Below are 24,050 nucleotides of genomic sequence, written 5' to 3'. Positions count from 1 at the left end.
TTAAGGGACATTAAAACATTCAACAGAAAACACTCAACCGTTTAACGTCATCTACATTTTACTGTTCTCCTGGTGAATTCCCTATTTTGTTTTTGGTCACCACCGCTAGCACGAACTCAGAAACTAGAGCTGAAAGTTGTGTCAGGAGTGAAGACAACGGGACAGGAAGAGGAAGGGAGGGGGGAGACCCGCCTCTCGGTGGCCGGCCAGCCCCGCTCCGAGACCCAGGTGCCGGCCGCGTGAGTGGGCGGGGGCCTGTGCTGGGGACGTGCGTCCCGGGCTCACCCCGGCCCCGCCGGGCGGCTATAAAGGGCAAGTCCGCGGTGGCTCGCCTAGGCTCGCCCGGCTCCGCCCCGCCGCTCGCACTCCCGCTCGGCCCACTCGACCCTCTCGGGCCTCGGCTACTCGGGCTGCGGCGAAGATGGCGGCTCCGGCGGCAGCGGACAAGGGCTCGGAAGCTCATCTGGAGGCCGCCCTGGCCGACGTGCCCGAGCTGGCCCGACTCCTGGAGATCGACCCGTACCTGAAGCCCTTCGCTTCGGACTTCCAGCGCAGGTACCGGACGGACCCCCCGCCACCGCCCTCCGCCCCGGGCCGGCCGGCCTGGCGGAGCGCGCGCGCGCCGCCTTCCTTCCTTCCGCGAGGCCCCGCCCCTCGCGCGGGCCAATCATGGGTGGGCGTGGCTCTGGCCTCGCTCCGTTTGTCCTGGGGACTCCGCCGCTTCCCGCACGTCCGCCCCGTTCGCGCGCACTCCGCGGCCGCGCGTCGTGTCCTACGTGTCCGAGCGGGCCGCGCTGGGGCCACCCAGCCCCCGTCTGTGACACATTCAGGCACTGTCTGGTCCTGTGAGTTGCAGTGGACGTGATGCCAAGCGTGTGATTGTGCTTTTCAAACTTTGTGGTTTACTTCCGAGCAGGGCTGGTGCAGTCTTTCAGGCGGACACTATTATTCCCCAGTGTTTGCTCGTCTAGTCTTTGATCAAATTTCCCTCTTTACCCAACACTGAAGAGTGTATGTAGGGCAACAGTTGCGGGCGTTTGACCTTGCCATCCAGGAGAGGGAGGAGAGTGTGGATAACCAACTTGTAGAACTCAATCCAAAAGCCTTTAGTTTTAACTGCTCTCGACCATACTTCCCTCTATTGGAAGTTTACAATTATGATCAGCTCAGATTTAGTTTTAAAATGAAAATAACTTTTTTTTTTTTCCCTCTAGACAGTGGTTCTCTGTGTGTCACTGGCTGTCCCAGAACTCGATCTATAGACCGGGCTGGTTTTAAACACACAGAAATTCTCCTGCCTCTATCTCCCTGAGTGCTGCGATTAAAGGCTTGTGCTTCCACTGCCAGGCTAAAAATAACTTCTATTCTAACTGGAGTGATTATGATCCTATTTTCAAGTATTTTGTCATAGTCACTTTTTACACCCCCCCCCCCCACCTCCCAAGACAGGGTTTCTCTGTGGCTTTGGAACCTGTTCCCGAACTAGTAGACCAGGCTGGCCTTGAACACACAGAGTTCCACCTGTCTCTGCCCCCTGAGTGCTGGGATTAAAGGCATATGCCACCACTGCCCAGTCATAGTCACATTTGTGATACCAGTTTCTTCTCTAAAGCCCAGATACTATGACCATCAAAGCTAACATGGCAGCTGATTCTACAATGTCTTTTTTATAAAAAAATTTTCTAACTAGCTAGTGGCATTAGTGATGATGGACATGATTTGATTTGAAAACACAAAGAAACCTTAAGTTCTTGTCCTCGTTTTCTCAGGTTATTTAGCACATTCACTTAAGTAACTTTCTAGTATGAAGCTGATGAACAGAACTGCTACTCTAAAGATTCTAAATCATTTGTAGACATCATAAGCAGCGTATTGCAGAGTTGACATATTCGAACGAGTGAGTCACCAGGCTGGACTGACACTCACTTTAAGCATGTAATGATGCCCTTAGATTAAGTACTGGGGAAGAGACTGGTAAAATTTCATCCAGAAAGTGCCTGCCTGTGCTAAGAGAGTTCTCAGGCAACCCTTGACATTCAAACACTTGATCTGATTTTGAAATAACTGATTTTTTCAAACAAAAACAAATAATTTATCTTTTATTTCTATATTTTTGTATGAAACCATTTACATGGGTCAAAACTCAAAGCAATGAGGCTCCTGTCTGCCTCATTCCTTCATGTATTCGCTCCATATATACTGGTTTTTAATATAAAAACCACTTTATTATAATGAACTCACAAATTCAAACAAAGGGTGATGGCCAGCTTTCTTGGGGGTCCTTAATTTTTCAGTGACTCTGTGTGTGTGGTTTGTAAAATGCCCTGTAAGTAATTCTAAAGCGAGGGTTGTGGAAATGTTTTTTTTTTTTTTTTGCCTGCGCCCTGTTTCCAGTTTTCAATAGCCACAAGCAGACAAACATCATTATCCCCTTTTTTCTTTTGTATACTTCATACTCAGCTCCACAGGGATTGAAGCAATTATAGTCATCTTTCATGGTTTGTCAAAATTAATGAGAAGAACAAAGGCCAGAATAAAGAAGCGAGAGAATCCAGTGTTCATAGTGAGAAGTCTGGCCCAGTGGGTCCCTCTGTGCTTCACTGTGACCAGGACACTACTCTGTCCTTGGTTCTGGGTAATTGACATTTTCCAGCACACATGTTCCATTTAGGCTTGTCAGATAGTAATTTGGCATTTGGCTGTGGTGGCTTTTATTGTTAACTGTTGAAGAATAAAAACTTTTTCATAGTGTCGTCATGGTCATGGATTGCCATGATTTGAAATGTGTCCTTTGTAAGATTCAGGTGCTAACCAGTATGCTGTATAAAGAACTGGGGACCAGGGCAGTGGTGGCACATGCCTTTAATCCCAGGACTCGGGAGGCAGAGGCAGGCTGATCTCTGTGAGTTTGAGGCCAGCCTGGTCTATAAGAGCTAGTTCCAGGACAGGCTCTAAAACTATAGTGAAACCCTGTCTCAAAAAACAAAACAAAAACAAACAAACAAACAAACAACAACAACAAAAGAGCTGGGACCTCATAGACATGCCTAGGCCATGAGGATTTCTCCCTCATAAATGAGGTAAAACCCTTATACCCAGTTATAGCTTGAAGCCCTAGTCAAGATGCTTTGTTTGGTAGTGGGGAAGTCTAATCAAAGAAGGGACTTATGGGGACATCCATGTCACCCATTCTAAGGTCCAGGGAACACTGCAGAAGATGGGGAATTGGCTGTCAGAGCCAGAAGACAGGGAACTGTACTGTAAAGTTCCATTTTGGAAATGGCTTTTCTGTGGCTTTCATGGACACATGGGCTATTACCACTTGCACAACATAGACATATGCATACCCACCCCAAAGACATAAACGTAGGATGGGGCTTCTTGGGAAGAGAAAGGTAAAGAGGCCAGCAGGTATGGGAGGAGGCCAAGAGGAGAAATGTTGCAACCATACATTGTATACAAATAAAGTGTAAAAAAAAAGTTAAAAACTAATTTAAAATTGAAAAAAAAAATAGAAACCCTTTGATGTAATTTTGCCTTTTGTCCCTTCTCCTTGTGAGGGCATTGCATTCTCACTCTCTGGTGACTGAAAGTAACAAGGCGCCACCTGGGAAGCAGAGAGCAGCCACTGCTGGACAGCTTCAACCACCGCCATCTTGTGTTTGACTCCTCAGCCTCCTGAGCTGTGAGGAGATAGGTTTTTACTTTTTATAAGTTATCCTGCTACCGTATGTTGTTGAAGCCACAATAATAGTAGAAGATACTTATTTTATTTTCATCTTAATTTTTAGTAACCCACGTGTCTGGTATGTGTTTGGCCTAACACAGTAGGTGTGCCTATTAAATAATGCAGAAACTTTGAGGTACAATCACCAGTATGTAAGCATGGTGACGGGGAGGCCTTTTCTTCTCACTGATGGATCATCACTCATTTTCCCACTCACCATTGCTTCACTTGGAATTCTGTTTTACATGCTCTTTTCACCTTCTGTGAGAATTCCAAATCCAGTGCAAAGTGTGAGTTACATAAAATGTAAATACATTAGTATTTGTTCGCCGCCTCATTGATTGCCTCCTAATGTGATGTTTTCTACTTTGCTCTTTCTAATTTTGTGAAACTTGCTGTTGTACTCCAGTTTGTTCTTATGAGTGATTACAACATTTGATTGCTCACATCCTGCATGGCATTGGGAGTTGTCCCGAGGGCTCTCCTCACAGATCATTCAGTGATCTAGGATTATGAAGGATTTGTTTTGAAATTTCATTCTCAATTCTAGTAGCCTGGAAAAGAGAAAGGGCAGCTATGATTTGTGTTTAGTTTTTGCCCAACACTGAGCCCTTTATGTAGAAGATGTTGGGCTAAGCCAGTGGTTCTCAACCTGTGGGTTGTGGTCATGGGAAATATGTGTTCCAATGTTTATGATTCACAGGTTGAGGCCGGTTGGTTTGGCTTACCTTTTCCTAAAACAGAGGGCTGGCATTTTTGAACATTGCTCAGATAAATACAATTGCTCTGCCAGTATTCAGTATTCTTTGTTTAAATTTTACATATTTTAAGTGTATATTATGATATTTTGTCTTCTAAAAATTATCTGCTTAGAGGGGGATACACAGTTTTCCTGGATTGCCAATGAAACAGTTGATAGGGCTGAGCTGGGACTAATCTTTCCTTAACAAAAGTTTTCTTTATTCAGTTCTTATTATGTTTTTATTTATTTATGGGTCTGTGTGTGGGTGTGGGTGTGTCTTTGAGAGTGAGTGAATGCTATGCGTGTGAGGGTCCATGGATTTCTTGAAGCTGAAGGTAGAGCCAGTTTGTAAGTCACCATATATGGATGCTGGGAACCGAACTGGGTCTCCTAGGTGCCAGTAAGTGCTCTCATTCACTTAGCCATCTCTCTTGTTCCTACTAAAACTATTCTTAAGACGTTAATGACAATTTGTTCTGTATGTTCATTTTCGTTAGCATTGCATATTACAGAATCCTTTTTGGCTTCTTGAAACCATGGTCTTGCTTTCCCCCCATTATTCTTGTAGTTTTTACTTCAGTTTCTTTTAGGCCATATCATGTAAGAGAATCCAGGGTACTTCCCTTCTCATGTCTTTCCTCCTCTTCGTTTTTAAAAACGCCATTTAATTTCTGTGTAAAGTCCTTTCCTTAGACATATCACTTTTGTATTTCTCACCTCTTTTTTTTTTTAAAGTTTGTTTCTACTTTATGTGCATTGGTGTTGGTGTCAGATCTTGGAATTACAGACAGTTGTGAGCTGCCATGTGGGTGCTGGGAATTGAACCCAGGTCCGGTGGAAGAACAATCAATGCTCTTAACCATGGAGCCATCTCTCTGGCCCCTGTATTTCTCATCTCTTGAGGTTGCTCAAAATCTGTCTTCATTTTACATATTCCTGCTGGTCAGCAATTATAATTCTAATAGTCTTCATTTTAATGTCCTATAAGTATAAAGCACAACATATATGTATATAGAATTTCATCCCAAACCTGTTTGTCTAGGATATCAAGTACGATGCATGCTATAATGTTTGGCTTTTCACCTGTGGCTTCTGGGTATTGAACTCAGACCCTCATGCTTACAAGGAAAGCACTTTAATAACCGAGCCATTTTCTATTCTTGATGAGTTCTTAATTACTCCTTTCTTTATCTCTCAGTTTGAGTAGTTGTGTCCGTTGATTCTTTGATGTATATACCAATCTGCATTGCTATTACCTTATTTCAAGTCATTGGCTTACCTAGACAGGAATGAGAACAGGTTCGTAGCTGTTGCCTCTTTGTCAGATGTTCATCCTACTTATCTATTCTTCCCTTCTTCACTCCCAACATAATGAGTGAACATTAAAATAGGTGATGTGGTTACTGTAATGATTAAATGATAATGCCCCTCATAGGTGCCGGTGTTTGACTACGTGGCCCCCAATGGTGGTGTTGTTTGGGGAGGTGCTGTACATTCATTCTAGCATTCATGATTGTGGGCAAGCTTTGAATGCTTAAAGCTTCCCCTCATTTTGTTTTTCTCTCTTTTCTTTGTGTTTGCAGTTCAGCATGTCAACTCTTAATTTCCTTTTCCCTTTGGCATCACTCCACACCTCCATCGTGAACATTATCCTTTTGGATCTATAAGTCCGTATAAACTTTCTTTTATAAGCTGCCTTGGGTCATTGTGTTGTGTTACAGTGACAGAAAAGTCACTAATGCTATTCTGCTTACCTTTTTAATCACCCCTCATTTCTGGTGAAGTACATTTCATTCTCCTTTTTTTAACCTTTCACAGTCTACACTGTCTGGTCTCCGTTCATCTTTCTAGCCTAATTGTGTGTATCTCATGTCCCCCATCTCTCACCAAATCCTAGTTTGTTCTCTCTAACAAGATACCAGGGCCATCCTGTAAGGGATACTAAAAAGTTCTAATTTAATCATTGACATATTAATTTTTTCCATGTCTGCTTCTTTAACATAAAATGCTAATATTTCCATTTTTGTATTTCTACATGTTATTCTTTTCTTTTTCTTTTTTAATCGTTTTTATTGAACTATATATTTTTCTCCTCTCCCCTCTTTTCCTCCCCACTACCCTTATGCCCTCTCTCATCATCACCACGCTCCCAATTTACTCAGGAGATCTTGTCTTTTTCTACTTCCCGTGTAGATTAGATCCATGTATGTCTCTTTTAGGGTTCTCTTTGATGTCTAGGTTCTCCAGGATTGTGAATTGTAGGCTTATTTTTCTTTGCTTTATGTATAAATGACACTTATGAGTGAGTACATATGATATTTGTCTTTTTAGGTCTGGGTTACCTCACTTAATATGATGTTTTCTAGCTCCATCCATTTGCCTGCAAAATTCAAGATGTTGCTATTTTTTCCACTGTGTAGTACTCCATTGTATATACATTGTCTTTATCCATTCTTCAGTCAGGGCGCTTAGGTTGTTTCCAGGTTCTGGCTATGATGGATAATGCTGCTATGAACATAATTGAGTCCTTGTGGTACAGTTGAGTATCTTTTGGGTATATGCCCAAAAGTGGTATTGCTGGGTCTCTAGGTAGGTTGTTTCCTAATTTTCCTGAGAAATCGCCACACTGATATCCAAAGGGGCTGTACCAGCTTGCACTTCCACCAGCAATGCAAGAGTGTTCCCTTTACACAGAAGAAGTTGAGGTGGGAATTTAGAAAACTCATTAGATGAAAAGCAACATGTCAAGAACACAGACAAATTCTGTTCTTTTTTGTAGTAGTGAGTCTTATATCTTGGTGCAAGTAAATTATTAAGCAAAACTTCTTGTGTCTTTGATTAAATGACAGACTATATTATATCAAATAGGCATTTAACACACTATGAATACCAGCTTGAAGGGTTAGCAGCACATTCTGCTTTACTGTATGGTATGAATTTGGTCTGGTCTCAGATCATGCTGTGGTTTTGCATGTGTTACGATATCTGCTACATGCATTTGTTCCTTCTGTCTCATAGTATGATCTCACACACGTGTCGAGATATAGCCAAGGTTATTTGTACTTGGCTTGTCAGTCATCATATCTACAATTGTTGCTCACAGAATACAAATTCTAAATGTGACTTAATGGTGTACTTTTTCTCCCTCAGCACCCAGCCAAACTGGATTCTGAAGCGAGTCAATTGTCAGTGGTTTTAGAAGGCAGGAAACAAACAAACAACAACAACAACAACAACAACAACAACAAAAACAGCTATGAGATGTAGCTGACCTGCTTTTTTGTACGGGTAGACTCATTTGCTGTTTGCAGTGGAGATCTGTCATCATTCCAGAAACACTCTTGGGTTATCAAGAGGGGTGACCAAAAGTCTCTGACCTCTTCTCATTTTCAGAGTGTCAGAGAATGACGTAATAGGACATTCTGTTTAGAATAGGCTCCAGCGCCAGCTGCACCACCTCGGAATAAATCCTTCTTTGCGTGGGAACTTCTTAGAGGCTTCCTTTCAGCTCTCACTTTGCTGGGCCGGAGGCAATCAGTTAGATGATTACACAGCCCTGTGAGTGAGGAGTGCTGTAGCTTTCTTACTTGACAGCATGGACTGTAAACGGAGACTGCTCATTTGTTTTTGTTTCTGGGTCGACCAGACCCAAATAATCACATAGTAACTATATCAATTACAACACTGTTTGGCCATTGGTTCATGCATATTTCTAGCTGGCTCTTACATCTTAACCCATTTCTGTTAATCTGTGTATCACCACAAGGCTATGGCCTATTTGGTAAGGTTCTGGGCCATCTTTCTCCTTTGGCAGCTACCTGGTGTCTCTCTGACTTCGCCTACTCTCTCTAAATATTCTCTTCCAGCCTGACTATATTCTGCCCTGCCATAGGCTGAAGCAGCTTACTTATTAACCAATGGTAATAAAACATATTTACAGCATGCAGAAGGGAATCCCACATGAATGTATTAGGTTTCAATTAGCAGAGCATGAATGAATGAAAGTCTGTTTTTCTGAGGGGATTGTGGCTACCTTTCACCTGAAGTCAGCATTCCTTCTCTCTTTCTCTCCAAAGAAATCTTTCCTTGTGGTCATGTCTGCTCATCAGCGTTTGTTCTTGTTTTGAATCCAGGCTGCTTTTATGTTTAATAAACAAAGTCCAGTTTAGTTTTTGTTTGTGCCAATAGGAACCTGAAACCTCAACAAAAGGAAAACCTTAAACATAAGTAGTTCTTCAATTTTCATGTATTGATCTGTTTAATAATCTCATTGTATATTCTGATCTGTTTATTGATGGTGACTAACTTGTAAAGCTTGATTGATTTTATTGTCTGTGGTTCGTTCTTTCATTTAAACTTTTATTTTTCCAAGTAAAAATTTAATTAAAATATATCACTCCCCCCTCCTTCTTACTGCTCTCCCACGTTCCCCCATTCCCTCTTAAATTCATGACCTCTAGTTTTTAAATTATCATTGTTACTAACACACCCACCTACCCCCCCCCCCCCAATAAATAAATACAATCTGTGGAGTTCATTTAGTGTTGCTTGGACACTCCATGTTCAGTTGTTCTGCATTTTAGTAGTTATAGCTTTTTATATTCAAATAATCCAAATAATTTGGGCTCTAAACTCAGGTCCATTACATGCTAAAAATAAAAATATTGTAGAGTGGTTGTGTTACAAAGTTTAATAACAAGACAAAGAGAAGATCCCTGCTTTTATACATCCCAAATAGATTTGAATCCAAGGATGTCACTTTCTTACTCAGTGGAAAAATATAGAAATATACATTTTAGCATCTCTTGAGGACTAAAACTGTATGTAAAGATGGCTACTATGCCATAACTTGCCGGTATTACATAACTGTTCATCTTAAATATTATTTTTACTACATTTTATTCTGGTTAGGTTCTTTAGTACTGTTTTCTGCAATCAAGCCAAGACCTTAAATTCCCCACTGCTCTTTGTTTTCCTAATTAACTATGTTGTTCTTTCTTCAGGGAATTGTTCCCTCTCCTGTAGAGGCGATTGGGCGAGTTAGGTGAGGCAGGTGGCAGATTTAATCACAGTCTAATAGAGAAGGAAAAGAGCATGTTTAAACTTTGATCCTTAATTTGGGGTGGAAATGATGAGGCAATTGCCAGTTGTCTGTCAGCTGAAGGCAGGATGAGTCCTGGGACATAAGAAGCATAGAGCTCCTTTCATGGAAAGAGGTAAATGCTAGCCTGCAGAAATCCAGACTCACTGTTCTCTTGATCTCCCCTCCTGTCTTTTCTCCTCTTTCATCTGACTGGAAAGTGTTCATATTCTTGAGCATCAAACAGCTGCAGGGATTTTCTTCCTCCTGAACTCTGGATGCTAGACAGATGATCACACCGAGTTTACTAATAGCCAGGAGAACTTTGAAAATAAGACTAATGTGTAAGAAGAAAAAAAAATACGATATGCACTAAAAAGTTAGAGAAAGAAAGTGTAGTCTTAGCATGTTATTCATGACTTTTAGTATAAAAAATTAATTTTGTGATCCTGCCTTTTGTTATTGATGATATTTGATGATTTTAAGATACTTTTAAAATAAATTTGACTTTTAAAAGATATATGAAACAAGGGAATAACCTATTCCTATGCATTTTAGTGAAGTCATTGAACAGTCAACTACAATTAGGCACAATTTCTGTGCAGAAATAACTTTTATCAAACTGAGTATTGTGTGTAGCAGGCTAATACTACTTATAAACTCATAGGACATTTATGAGATAATTGCAAATTGTATTTAAAACCATTTCATTTCAGCCAAGTAAAGACTCACAGGAAGTTTCGGAAACAGCACAAAGAAGGCTTCTGCAGCTATCACCAGGCTTGCCCCTGTGGTATTCTGTGGCATAGCTATAGTATGGTACCAATACCAGGAAGTTGAGATTGATGCAATCCAGGGACCATATTCCCATTTCTTCAGTTTTACAGTGGTTATTTTTGTGTATGTCTACTTCTTCATGATTTTAGATTCTTATTCTTGTGAATGTCTACATCTTCATGGTTTTAGATGTTTATTCTTGTGTGTGTCTATGTCTTCGTGGCTTTAGATGTTTATTCTTGTGCGTGTCTGCATATTCATGGTTTTATCGATGTGTATATTAATGAAACTGTCACTGTGGTAAAGATATAGAATTGTTCTGGTACCACAAAGAAATTCCTCATGCATAAAATTCACATTACTACTCTTTCACCATTCCTAAATTTGACAATTACTGACCTAGTTTCTAGCTCTATAACTTTTTTCATTTTGAGAATACTATATGAATTATATCATATGCAAACTTTTGAGACTAATATTTCTTTTCTTTTCCTAGCGTAGTGCCTTTGAGATCTAGCCTAGTTGCACTTAGCAATAATTTGTTTCTTTTTGTCACTGAGTAGTATTGCATCATGTGGGAGTACCATCTGCCCAGTTTGTTTATCTATTTACCAGTTGAAGGGCGTTTGAGTTGTTTCCAAGTTTTAGATATTAGAATGATTTTACTAAAATGATATGAACCTTCATGTACATATTTTATTTGTTGGAGATGAATCAAGACTGATTATGTGAGAAGTATATGTTTAGTATTATAAGTAGTTGTAAAACTACTTTCCAAAGTTTATCATTTTCTGTCTTATCATCTATGAAAAACCCAGTTTTATCTGATTCCTTGTCCGGATTGACACTATATTTTATTAGTCTTCCAACAGTTACATAAGTATATGTAGTCATAATTTTATTTTTTTATAGCTCATTAAGATCATATTCATTGAGTCACTTGCTATCTGTGTGCTCTATTTGTTGAAATGCCTTTATTTGGTTTAGTTTTAAAACTAGATTACTGTTCTTTCCTTTAAACAAAAACTCTTTGAGAGTCAGAGTTCTTTGCATATCCCACCTATGAGTCCTTTGTCATTAATGTGGGTCACAAATATTTCCCCTCAGCCTTGTAGCTTATTATTTCATATAAATATGTATGGTCTTTCAAGCATACACACACACAAATATTTTCATTTTGAAGTACTGTGTATTGAACCTGTTTATTTAAAGAATATAGTTATTTTTGTTCTTATGAATACACTTCTAGCTCTAAAGATTGAAGTTATTTTTTCTAAAGGTACTGTTGTTTTACATAGTATATTTAAGTCTGTTTTTCATTTTGAGCTAACTTTTGTATAACAAAAAGGATTATGTGAAGTTTATTTTAGTGGCTGTCAATGTTTATTGGCTCATTTTACATTATAACATGCTGGTCATTGCTCAACTCTAACTGAAGTATATTAGCAGTTATAGTTGTAATATATTCCAGTTTGTTCATAGCATGAGGATGAAATAGTCAATCAACTTTCTTATTTATAATGTCTTAGAAAAACTTCTGCTTGTTATCTTCAGACAGCTAAAAGGGAAAACCTGGCAAATATATAATTTAACCTCAGATACTTTTATTGTTTCATTTTCAATTTTTAATTTTCTTATTTTTGTATCACTTCAGAATATTATTGATTCATATTCTAGTTGTAGAGAATTTGTGTAGACTTTAATTCATAATCTTAATTTGGTTTAAAATATTACAAGGTTTTAAGTGATATGCTTACAGTGTTTTTTGGCTCTATTATGTACTCATTGGATAAATACTTTAAGAAATATATTTGTTAAAACCTGCTTTTACTCAGTTTATCTTTTTTGCTTGATTTAAATGACAGGTTGATCATGTAAAACTTTTTCAGATGTCCTTAATTGTAGGAGTGAACTTGTTAAATCTTAACTAAGGTAATACCAATATTTCCAAAATTAGCTTCTTTTAATCTGACTGAAATTGGCCTTTGGTTTATTTCAGTCTTAATATTTACTTTGATGTTTATCAGAATTGATTGTTCTAGAAATGCTGCTAGCAATTGGAGCACATCAGTTTCCAAAGAAATAGGCTAGATGTTGAAATGTAACTGTTGTTAGCACATTGATTTGACAGAGGTTGTGAAACTTCATATAGGGTGGAGAAGTGAGATTTTAGAGAAGTTCTACAATTATAGCTCACTATAATGTAAATAGACAGTCCTTATATTAATCCAACTAACCAAACTGCTAGATTGGTTTGTAATCCATAATGACTTTTTAAAACCCTTGCTGTAGGGATAAAGGTTTCGTCATTGGCATTATCCAAGTTGCTTCTCTTATTGCTGCATTATGACTTTAATGGTTGCACTTGGAGTGTTAGGGCGACCTACAGAAGGTGACTTACACAGGGGATGTCATCCCCCAGAAGTCGTGTTACAGGCTGTGCGTAGGCATCTGAGTTGTGGTCTCTTCATTGATTTGTTTTCAAAACCTATTTCCAGCATTCTCTTTGTCACAGGCATTCTTATACACAACATAACAAGTACAAGTAGAATAGGCTGCCTGTCTGACAGCAGCTCAATTAGAGAAGAAAATGTCAACACAGTAGATAAACCTGGGTATAATTCTGATGCAATCATCAGTCCTGTTAAAGAAGGGGACTGGTACCACCAAGAACTTCATTTTACATTCTTAAAACTATTTTTCCATAAAAGGAAGAATTAATCTTTCAGGATGTGGGCAGTTCAATGAGACTTGAGATTCAAAGCACTAGATGAGTCATTCATTAATCTTCATTAAAATAATTAGTGAAGATATCGTGTGACCTTATTCCTGGATTGTATTGCTTAATGTGAAAGTTTCCTTGCAAAAAAGGTTCAGTTGCAAAATGTGCTTTTATAAGAATTGCCACATTCTGTAAGCACCGAAGCTTGTAAAATACATTGTAAATCATATCTGATGACAAACCAGCATGCTTCTTCATAACAGACAAGCACATTTTGGAAGTAAGAGTGGGCTATTTTTAGAGACAGTGAGCAATTCCGAAGTAAGCTAAGATAGTCCATTTTTTAATGAATCGGGAAGTAGAGGATATTATGTCAAGTGTCACTTGGCTAGGAGGATTGCAGAGGTAGAAACGAGTGTCCAGTGCTTTCTCCTTAGCCCCCTTTAAGTTTCTTGCCTAGATCAGCACTGTGTAATACATAAACCATGTGTATACTTTAAAAATTTTTAGTAGCCACATAAAAGGCAAAGTAGATGAAACCATTTAAATATCTATTATTTAGTGCATTGGGTTGGATTAAGAATGTCACCCCAACATGCAACTAAATTTTTTTTTTTCTGATCATATACTTCAGATTTTTGCCAATTAGGCCCCGCAGATCTGTATGTTTCCTACTGAGAGCACATTTGGGCTCTGTAACAGTGTGTGGCCGGTGGCTACTGTGTTCCATGCGGAAGGCTTAGGTTACATGTTTGAAGCAGGAGCTTTTAGAGGGAGAGTGAGCGTGACCCCCACAAGGAGAATAAAGAGGAAGTTAAGTAAGTAGAAAGATTCAGTCAGCTATGTGTTTGCAGGAGAGGTAATTAGACACATAGAGATTACAATTTTGCCTAAGGGACTCCCTGGTTATTGAACCCTGGTATTTTAATACTCAGAGAATTAAAGGAATGATATTGTAAATATAAACAAAGAACTAGTCCACATAATTAACTGGATGGAGGTGAGCACATGGCCACGTTTCCCCTCCATTCTTTGAGGCAGCTAATACAAAATTTGTTAATTTTTTATTTACTTATTTATTTACATGGTTTTTATGTCAGATTTTCTTATGTTAAATGCATTATTTCTGTCTTATAAAGCAAACTCACAAACATAGCACAGAAAATATGCACCAAAATAAATCTGGTAACGATTTACTTCTTGGTGAAGGGCTTAAGATCTTGTGACTGTCCCTGGCTGTAGTAATTGTAGACTTTTCTGGATGTGCCACTTTACTTGGGCCTGGACGAATTAATAGCCATCTAAAACTCTGCTATCCAAATCTCGCTTAGATGCTGTGGTGACTCATTATGACTTGCATTATTGCATTAGATCTCTTGTTAACAGAGAGACAGTTTGGAAAGATTGCTTCTCTGTTCCTCTTAAAACACTGACCACGTTTTAGGCTCAAGTATGCATGAACTTGTGTGTGTTTTATGGTCTTTCCTTCATGAGGTATGTCTGTTTACTATAGATAAAAAATGTATCAAAGTTTACACTTCTATATAGTTTGCACCCAGTATGAATTCCCGATAGTTCAGCTTGTAACAATAGGGAAAACATGGCTCTTATAGGTATTTGATCTATAGCTGTCAGTCAGATTGTTCCCGTAATGCTGCCTCCTTTCTGCTCACTTTTTTTTTTTTTGCCTTAGCACAGCCTTGCATTATGTGCTGACTCCCTAGCATCCTGGGATGCTGCATGCGTGTCTTGAATTTAAGAATAGAAGAATATAGTTAGGGAACATATTATTGTTTTTTTGGTGTTTTCTTTAGAACTTAGAATAGAGGCTTGCACTCTAGGGGTGTTTTTGCAAGTATCTGTTGACTTGGGGTCTGGTCCAGCTTGTTCTGTAATATTAAAATCTAGACATATTTATTACTATAGTTGTTTGGGTGTCCCTAGGAACATTTGCGAGTAATTCTTCAATCATGTTGGGTCCTGTGGTGGGCACAACTGGGCACACACACAGCTTAACCTTTCTCCTGTCTAATACAGCCTCAAAAAAGATTGTAATTTGTGTATTGTGCTGTTATCGGGTTGATGTTCCCAATGCAGTAAGTGTAATTTTTCATTTCCTAACAGTCCTTGGGCAATTCTGTTTAACATGCTTTCTATTTCAGAAAACTATTCTATTTAAAAACTTTTTTTTTTTTTTTTGCTTCAGGCCCAACATGATTTTTTATCCTGGCCAATAATTTATAGCCTTGCTGGCTTTAGTCACCGTTGCTGTTAAAATTTTAAGTGGACCTATTATGAATGCCTTTTGTGATTGTTTTTATGTCAAAGTTAGTGTTGGGATACTGCTGATTTGTTGACATTATCTCTGCTTCACAACAATATTATTTCCTTCTTATTACTAAGGGATGAGATATTTAATTTTTTCTACTTTAGTTTTTTTTGGAGGCATAAGCCATATTTACTTACTTAATAAATGGAATTTTACCTTTCTATTTACTAAAATGTGGAAAGTGCCACAACAACAATAGCCATACTAAGAAAAAGAAACTGATTTATTTGTAGTTACCTCATCCAATTTTTTTCTTTCTTTCAATTTCATCCACTAGGTAGTCAATTGTCCTCTTAAGGTGGTGTGTTAGAAATTAATGAAACAAGCTGCCTGAATTACTACTTCAGTGGTTGTTAGTTAGGTTTGATTTTGGTTTAAGATGAGATGCTATTCCGAGTGGAGATTTTAAAGCTGCTCTTTGGGACTGAATCTGGTGATAGATAATCTAGAGAGAAATAGATTTTTATGGGACAAAGCTCAGTAAGCAAGAGCATCTGTGACCAAATCTTTGTTTTCATAAGTGTTTGTGTCAGACACTGAGGTAGATATTGAAGCAGCTGTTAATGCAATCAAGGTTCTCAAGAGGTTTTAGGAAATGCGAATGTAGAGAACTAAGGTTCTATTAACATTAGAACTCTGGCTTTGTAATAATTCTGCATTTGTGAATATTTTAAATGTTGTTTAATAATCCTTCTTTATACTGTGTGAATATATGTCACAATGGTTGGTTTGATAAATAAGCTGACTGCCCAGTAGCTGAATAGGATAAAGTTAGGCAGGAAAACCAAACTGAAAATGAGGGAATGACAAAGGGTAGAGACAGAGGAGTTGCCAGCCAGGTGGAAAATGAGTCAGACACACAAAATGGGATAGAGGTAAAAGCCAAGAGCCTTGGGGCAGTACTAGATTAATAGAAATGGGTTAACTTGTAAGAGCTAGTTTGTAATAAGCCTGAGCTATTGGCAAATCATTTATAATTTATATTAAGACTCTGCATGATTATTTGAGAGCAGCTGCAGGACAGGAAAACTCTGTCTACAGTGTATTGTCTAAGTTTCTTTTATATCACATGCTATTTTGGTTGGAATTAGTCCTCTTTTCCACTGTGCTGATTTCTGTGTATAGACAGGGGAGGAAAAGGTCTTTGAGGCTAGTGTATTAGTATTAAGAAAGAGTACTGCTTTTATGAGTATAGTTTGCATTGAAATTTCATTGCTGTTCCTTTCAGCTTTCATTTGTGTTGACATTTAGGAATTTGTCATTGCTCTATCTCTAGTGGAGTGTAAAGCTTGTTTTATCCAGTGGAGTGTTATTGGGGACCATCAACCACACGTCAGAGCATGCCCATGCCCAGGTGTAGTTGGTCAATATGAAACAGACTCAATTGCCTTTGCATCAAGTTTTATTTTGCTTTGATAATTTTTTGTATTACTGTTATTATTATTATTAGTTTTCATTTTCTTTCTTTTTTGAGCAAGGGTGAGAAAGAACATGGCATTCATAAGTTTGAGTAGGTAGGGAGGTGGGTTGGATCTGGGAGGAATAATGGAAGGGGAAGAATAAGATAAACACTTATATGATATATGAGGAAAGCAATCCCATATATGGGATGGAAAATAGTATGATAAATATATTATATGAAAAATTTAAAATAAAAAGCTATATATATATTTATTTTTTTAAATCATGGTATCATCGTGTATTTCTGGTTGGCCTGGAACTTACTTTGTAGACCAGGCTATTTTCAAACTCAGAGGACTTCATATTTCTCCTTGATTGCTGGTGTTCAAGGTGAATGCAGATATGTGCTTTTGAAATTTATACTTTTAAATGCAGCTGAGGCTCTGTCATTCATGACTGATACCAGTCTCAGTAGTTTTTCTTTGGCCTTAAAAAACTCAAACATTTTGTTAAAGTAACTATTTCTCATGATCTCATGATTTTAGTGCTTCTAATTATTATTTATTTAAACCATTTTTGAATTTATGGAAAACTTTGGCCAGAAGTTCAAAGATAGTATGAAAGTTTTAAGCACTGAATATTATACAGCCTCAAAGAGATGCCATTAGAAAGATGGCATTGGTGATGGCTGTTTCCTGAAAATGTTGGTTTATTTTTATTCCTTTTTAAATTTGAGTTTAATTATTAATCTGTGGAATAGCATATTTTTTAGTAAGCATAAGCCAGGTTTGAGTTTATATGACTTATATGTTTCTCTCTTTTTCGCTCTCATTTTGGGTATATAATTTGGGTCTTGACCTTTGTTTAATGACTTAGAGATCTGCCATTTGACTATCTGATGCTATTCTTTTATTATAGTTATGATTGATTTTCTGTTTAGATGAGTATTTAGGTTTTACAGTTGTGCTTTATATTATTCTTAGACAACTTAGGAGAAGTTTGTTGTAATTCCTTTATGTATTTTCAATACCCGTGATCCCCTGATGTGTAATCACCTTTAGTACTGAAGTTGGAGTAGTATTGTTTGGAACCAGCACCGTCAAAGGCTAACAAGCAAGTGGTATAAATCTCCCGAAGTTAGTCACTTTCAAATCGGAAAGACCAGGACCAAAGAATGTTTTTGTGTTGCTGGGAAACGAGGCTGAGTGAGCACTACTTATATTATAGGAAGATATACTTCATTCAGTGGGAAGCTTGAAGAGGAATAATAAAGCTATTTGGTTCCTTAAGTGGAAGGAATTATGATGGAGTTCTTTTGAAGAAAGGAAATGTATAAAGGATATTTAATTAAGTGCAAACTAAAAGAAAAAAAGGCATTTTAAGAGCATCTTAGCTTTTCTTACATAACATGATAATAAATAAAATGCTCTCTCTAAACTGAAACACAAGTGGGTGGCATGTGACCAGTTAAAGAGTCATTTCAATAATGTTATGAACAATTCTATCTTTATTTTTTTTCCTCATGGAGTCATCAGAAATATCTAGGAAGAATGCACAGCTGTGACTAATTTACATTAGATTTCATTGGGATTATTCTGGTGTTTCTGTACAGTGAGATGTCAGGATTGGTGTAAGTTACTGAATGCATTAGGTAACGGGCTAGTTATTTCCAACCTACAGTGCAGTTTCTGCATAATACTGTCGAAGCTAGCTGTCAGTTCCAGAGCCAAATATATATATCATTATATTTCAACAATAATTTTGTGGTAACTGGCTGCAACAGGCCTTTTCCTCCCTTAGACTTTCTTCTGGTTCTTCTTGTGTGCTCTGACCTTTAGGGTTGATTTTTTTTCTGCTAGCCAGCGAATGGGTGATTAAGGAGATTATAACTGGGAATGATTCAATAAACTAAGTATTTGAATGATGGTGTGTGCATGATAGTACATGCTCAGCCTTTTGAAAAGCTCTGAGAGCTTCAGCTGTGAGTTGGTAGGCTTGTCTGGTTTCACCTCGTGTCCTCCCACTAGTAATGCTTCCCCTTGGGACAAGTGAAAACAAAACAACCAGAACAAAAACAAACAAACAAACAAAAAACCAATCAGTAATGCCCTGCTTGATTGCATGTTGGAGAACATCTAACTTTTAATTGCCTTTTTGTTGTTGTTTTCTAAGTCAGAAGAAAACTGAAGTTAAAGGAAATTGCTGAAATTCCTAGGGAAGGCTTCACACTCAGTCCTGAACTCAAAGTGGGATGTGTAAGATATCTCATGCTTTTGTAGACAACGCTGGGTAGTGTACTGGGTTACGTGCCCATGGATCTCATTAACATGCATGATTTTTATGCCGGAGAATCTGCCTGTGAACTTGCAGACCTGCTAGACCTGTTCAAGGAGTAAAGAAAAAGCTTGCCTGCAGTGAGTACTTGTTTTTCTCCTACCACACCCTTACATGTGTGTGTGTGTGTGTGAGTGTGTGTGTGTGTGTGAGTGTGTGTGTGTGTGTATGTGTGTGTGTAGGTCTGACGTTGATATTTGGTATCATATTCTATTGCTTTCTACCGTACTTGTTGAGATATAGTGTCTCAGTGAATCTGGTGACCAATATTTCATCTAGACTGGCTGATCAGCAAGCCTTTGGGGTCCCCCTGTCTCTGTCCTGGTAGCACTGTGTTTTCAGAAGAACACTGCTTCACTCGACTTTTACATGGGTGCTGGACATCCAAACTCAGGTAACAATGCTTTTGCAACAAGCAACTTACTGCCTGAACCATCTCCTTGCCCCTTATCTTTACTTGTATTTTTAACATTTAATTTATTATTATAATCCCAATTTGGATTTATTATTAATATTTTTCTATAGTCCTTTTTATATATTTCAAAAATCACTTCCAACCCTGGCATGGAGGTCCATCTATAATTTGAACAATTGGGAGGTAGAGGTGAAGGATGATACCTTTGAGGCCAGCCTGGACTCCATAGTTAGATTGTCAACGAAGAAGCAAAGTAAAGTAGACTCATAAACAACCCTCAAAACCATATCTTTGCATATGAAATTCTTAAAACTTTCAGCTAACACTATTATTCTTTCACATTCATCCCAATTTTAAAACTAAGGAGTATTTGCTTTTCTGCTTTGAGTGGCTATCAAGGATGAAAGGGTATTGCTGTTTTTTTTTTTTTTTTTTTTTTTTTTTGCTCTTTTGGCTCTGTTGGGGTCTCAACACCCAACTCCCAAATAAATCACACACAGAGGCCTATTCTTTCTTATAAATGCCCAGCCTTAGCTTGACTTGTTCCTAACCAGCTTTTGTTAACTTAAATTATCCCATCTACCTTTTGCCTCTGGACTTTTTTCTTTATTCACTTCTATAATCTTACTTTCACTCGTACTCCATGTCTGACTGGTTAGTTGGCCAATTCTTTTCTCACTCCTTGATCTCTTGCCTCCTAAATTTCTCCTCTATTTATTCTCTTTGCCTGCCAGCCCTGCCTATCATTTCTCCTGCCTACCTATTGGCTGTTCAGCTCTTTATTAGAGCAATCAGGTGTTTTAGACAGGCAAAGTAACACAGCTTCACAGAGTTGGCATAAGAGAATGTAATACATGTTGGCATCATTAAACAAATGTTCCACAGCATAAACAAATATAACACATCATTTTTTTAAATTTAGTGTGTATTAAAGCAATATTCTACAACAGAAGGATTTATGTAAAAGGGTAACTCCGTCTGCTTATCTTTATGATGTGCTGAAAATAATACAGTCCATCTTCAAACATACTCTTTCCATCAGTGTTACCCTATTTGCTTCTGTATCCCAGAGTTGGGGTTTTGGGCTATGGGAAATAATTGCCATGTCTTATTCCAACTCCAGTGATCATGGTTTAGCTTATCAATTAGATCGTTTTTACACTTGTTTATAATGTATGATTTTCATTGTTGAACTGAGTGGATTGGTGCTGGAGGGAGATTAGTCCAACTCACCTCTGGGTTTGTCTGTTTTGACATTGCTCGAGTGGGTTAATTGAGAGTGGAAGTCTTATTCTGAATACAGGGAACACCAACAGTGGGCTGTGACTTTGGATGGAATTAAAGTGGCAAAAATAAATAATTATTGCCTTCTTGCCACCTGGTCACCTCAAGGTGAGCTGCTTGGGTCTGTTACTTGTTTTCCTTCTTCAAGTTCAGTGGCCACTGAATCAGGCAGTCGGTTAGCTGTAGATTGAGACTTTGACCCTGTGAGGTAAATTCAATTCTTTTTTTTCCTTAAATTGTGTAGACATTTGTCACAGTAGTGAAAAGTCTAATATGCTCACGATTCTTGAATTATGGAAAATTATGCCACATCTAATACTTAAATGGCCACAAATCTATAGAAAAAAACCTGGAGAAAATTAATCCAGAGATTTTATTAAATTATTCTGAGGAAGCGAATTCTGCAAAAGGAGGTGAAAGTCACACATTGCAGCTCACACCTATTATCCTCCAGAGGCTGATGCAAATGATTCAGGAAATTCTTGGGTTATATAGTGTGAGACATTATCTAAAAATAGTTGTGTGTATAAAAATTGTATAAAGTGGAGGAAAGTTCAGAAAAATGTACACAATGATTAAAACTGTGGAACTTAGCTTTGGGACAAGATTTGAATTTCGACTTTGCCCTGGGAATGTTTTGTTTGAAAAAGCCACAGTTTTTCACATGTGCCAAAGGTGCAAATGTCATTTTGTGCTAGGGCTTTTCTGAAACATTAAACACTGAAATCAGTAGTATACATTGTTGATTTTATTACTCTTGTTTCCTTGTTGCTGAAATAAAATTCAGATATGTATTATACAAAACTGAAAAATATACATGAAATAAAGGCAATTATTATTATATTATGATGTATGCTTGATATAAATTGAGGTAAAAATGTTTTAATAGATGTCTGGGTTTAATGTGTTGATTTGAGTAAGCAGAAGTGGCTTATATGGTTTGCTTAATTACTTGAGACTTGGTTGGTTCAACACTGCCAACATTGAATCTCTTTAGTTATGAAGGAAGGAAGGACACACTGGTAGAGTGATAAAGTATGTCTTGTATATTCTGGGCTCTCTTCTGTCACACTCAAATCTTGATGAAGTTCTAGAAGACCGGCCATTGAATATGAATTGAGAGATGTGTTGATGAGGAGGTAGGCAGTTCTTGGTGGCAGCTGTAGTCTGGGGAAATGTCACTGGAATACACTGCTGCTATGGACCTAGTAGACACCGTGATTGCTGTGGGGACCATGGCTTTCTGGAATGTGAAGGTTCTAACAGTGCTTTGGCTTCTAAAGTACAAAACTGTACTTTTTATGATAGGCTTCAAGTGTCGGTGGAAATGCAGCCTTCCTTCTGTGGTGTTAGCTGATTGATCACAATGTCTTTTGGAATGCAGCAGGTTGGATCATACTGTGATTTCTTATGGTGGAAATGCACCTGAACATTCTTATTTCTTACTGCAGAAATTCTCGATATGTACTATGGAAATTTGACTGCTATTACTCATATAGGACTTCTGTAATAATGGAAAACTGATTTTTTTGTGAGAGAAGACATAGCATACCTACCATAAATAAATACTTTAATTCCTGTCATTTACCAGGAAAATGCCCAGGTATATAAAATTAATAAAGTATTGTCTCAATTATTCACTGGAATCCATATGCAACTGTGATGTATATGTGAAATTAAATGCTGATCACTGGTACATTGCCTTTATTAATTAATTAATTTATTTATTGGGTCTGGTTTTTGCTTATGTGTACTGAGCTGATTATAAACTCATGATCCCCTACATCAGCCTCCCAAGTGCTGAAATTATTGATATGCGTCTCTATGGTCTGACCTCAGTAAATTAACTCTTGGTTGAATTTGTGTCCCCGTGAGTCCAGTAGTTCGGCCAGCAATCCCCAATTATTCTTCCTACTTCCTGATTGTTGTGAGATGCATATCATTTTCAGATGTTTTTCATAAGGATTTAGTATGGAATGTGAACAGTTTAGGGGAACCAAATAGAGGCCCTAAACTGCCATTAACTATAAAAAGTAAAAACGATCCCTAGCACTACATCCCAGGCTAAATCCAGATATTACACTCTTCATGGTCCCGAAGGAAGCAACAATAGAGATTACCAAAACATCCTCTTAATGTGCTGTTTTTAATTTTTCATTCTTTGAGAATTTCAAGATATGCTTATGTTAAATATGATTATATACAGTCTCTTCCCCATCTATTCCCTCCGACTTCCTCTAATTTCCCCCAATAGCTTGCCCTCTTAAGTTCATTCCCTCTTCCTCCTCCTGCTTTTTCTTTTCCTTCTCTGATAATTCACTAAATCTAATTAGTCCTGTTCATATGTAGATGGTTACGGGGTCAGCGACTAGAACACTGGAAAACTATGACCACACCCTCAAGGGAAGATGATTCTCTCTCCCCTACCCGTGATTAACTTTCAGTAGCTCCTCAGTTAGGGGTCAGGTGTGTGGATAATTGTCTCCATCTCTCTGAGACTTTGGCTGGCTTGATCTTTTGCAGTTTTTATGCAGGTGACCATAGCTGGTGTCAGAGAAACTTCTTTTCACAGTGGGAAGTGGTCACTGCAGTGATGTGTAACTGGTAAAAGCACAGAAAAGAAGGAACTCTATTGTCATTCTTAAATAATGTATCTTTACCACCCACCTCCACCTCTCATTTCCATGTAAGAGCTGTAGGATAGGAAGAGTGCCCTGAATTACTGTCCTTTGGACCTGACATGGAAGTTGCACTCCTAACTTGCTAGTTTCATGGATGTATCTTAGAGAACAATCACAGTAGGGCAATCAATATAGTTATTTACATGTGGTCTATAGTAATTAATTGAACAATTCAAAATAATAAAAATCAGTAAGAGCACTGAACACTTTCACAGTCTAATGTCAACATGATGAGAGTTTTCTTTATCAAGACATGATACATCGGGATGTTAATCATTTGAATATCTTGAAGCTGTCACCTAGGGCCAGGAAACCCATAGACATAATTGCTATGCCAAAGTTTGCGAAGTTCCCCAAAAGCGAACAAGGAGACTGAGTCCCATATGTAAAAGCAAAGAGCCTTTATTTTATGCAAGTTTGCAAACTCAGTCTCTCTGCATGTCCAATGCATTGGAGTAAACAGAGAGCCCCGAGCTCAGTTAGAGTTGGTTTTTATAGTAGTAAAGGTAGGGGTAAGGGGTTTCTGAGGTTCAGGACCCCCAATTGACTGACATTTGT

The 24,050-nt window shown here is 38.1% G+C and overlaps 1 protein-coding gene across 1 annotated transcript in view; it reads left to right on the top strand.

The window, feature by feature from the left end:
- Positions 1–285: 285 nt before the first annotated feature.
- Positions 286–24,050, top strand: part of Gbe1 (1,4-alpha-glucan branching enzyme 1) — a 233,890-nt gene continuing 210,125 nt past the window's right edge. The window contains exon 1 of the mRNA XM_050148944.1: positions 286–555. Coding sequence (XP_050004901.1) covers positions 422–555 — 134 coding nt within the window. The 5' untranslated portion in view covers positions 286–421. The remainder of the gene's footprint in view (positions 556–24,050) is intronic.

Source organism: Alexandromys fortis, unplaced genomic scaffold (assembly GCF_014885135.2).
Source record: "Alexandromys fortis isolate MF-2015 unplaced genomic scaffold, M_Fortis_MF-2015_v1.1 scaffold_4, whole genome shotgun sequence".
NCBI lineage: Eukaryota > Metazoa > Chordata > Mammalia > Rodentia > Cricetidae > Alexandromys > Alexandromys fortis.
The sequence above is the reverse complement of the archived record's forward strand: the minus strand, read 5'-3'. Positions and strand labels throughout refer to the sequence as shown.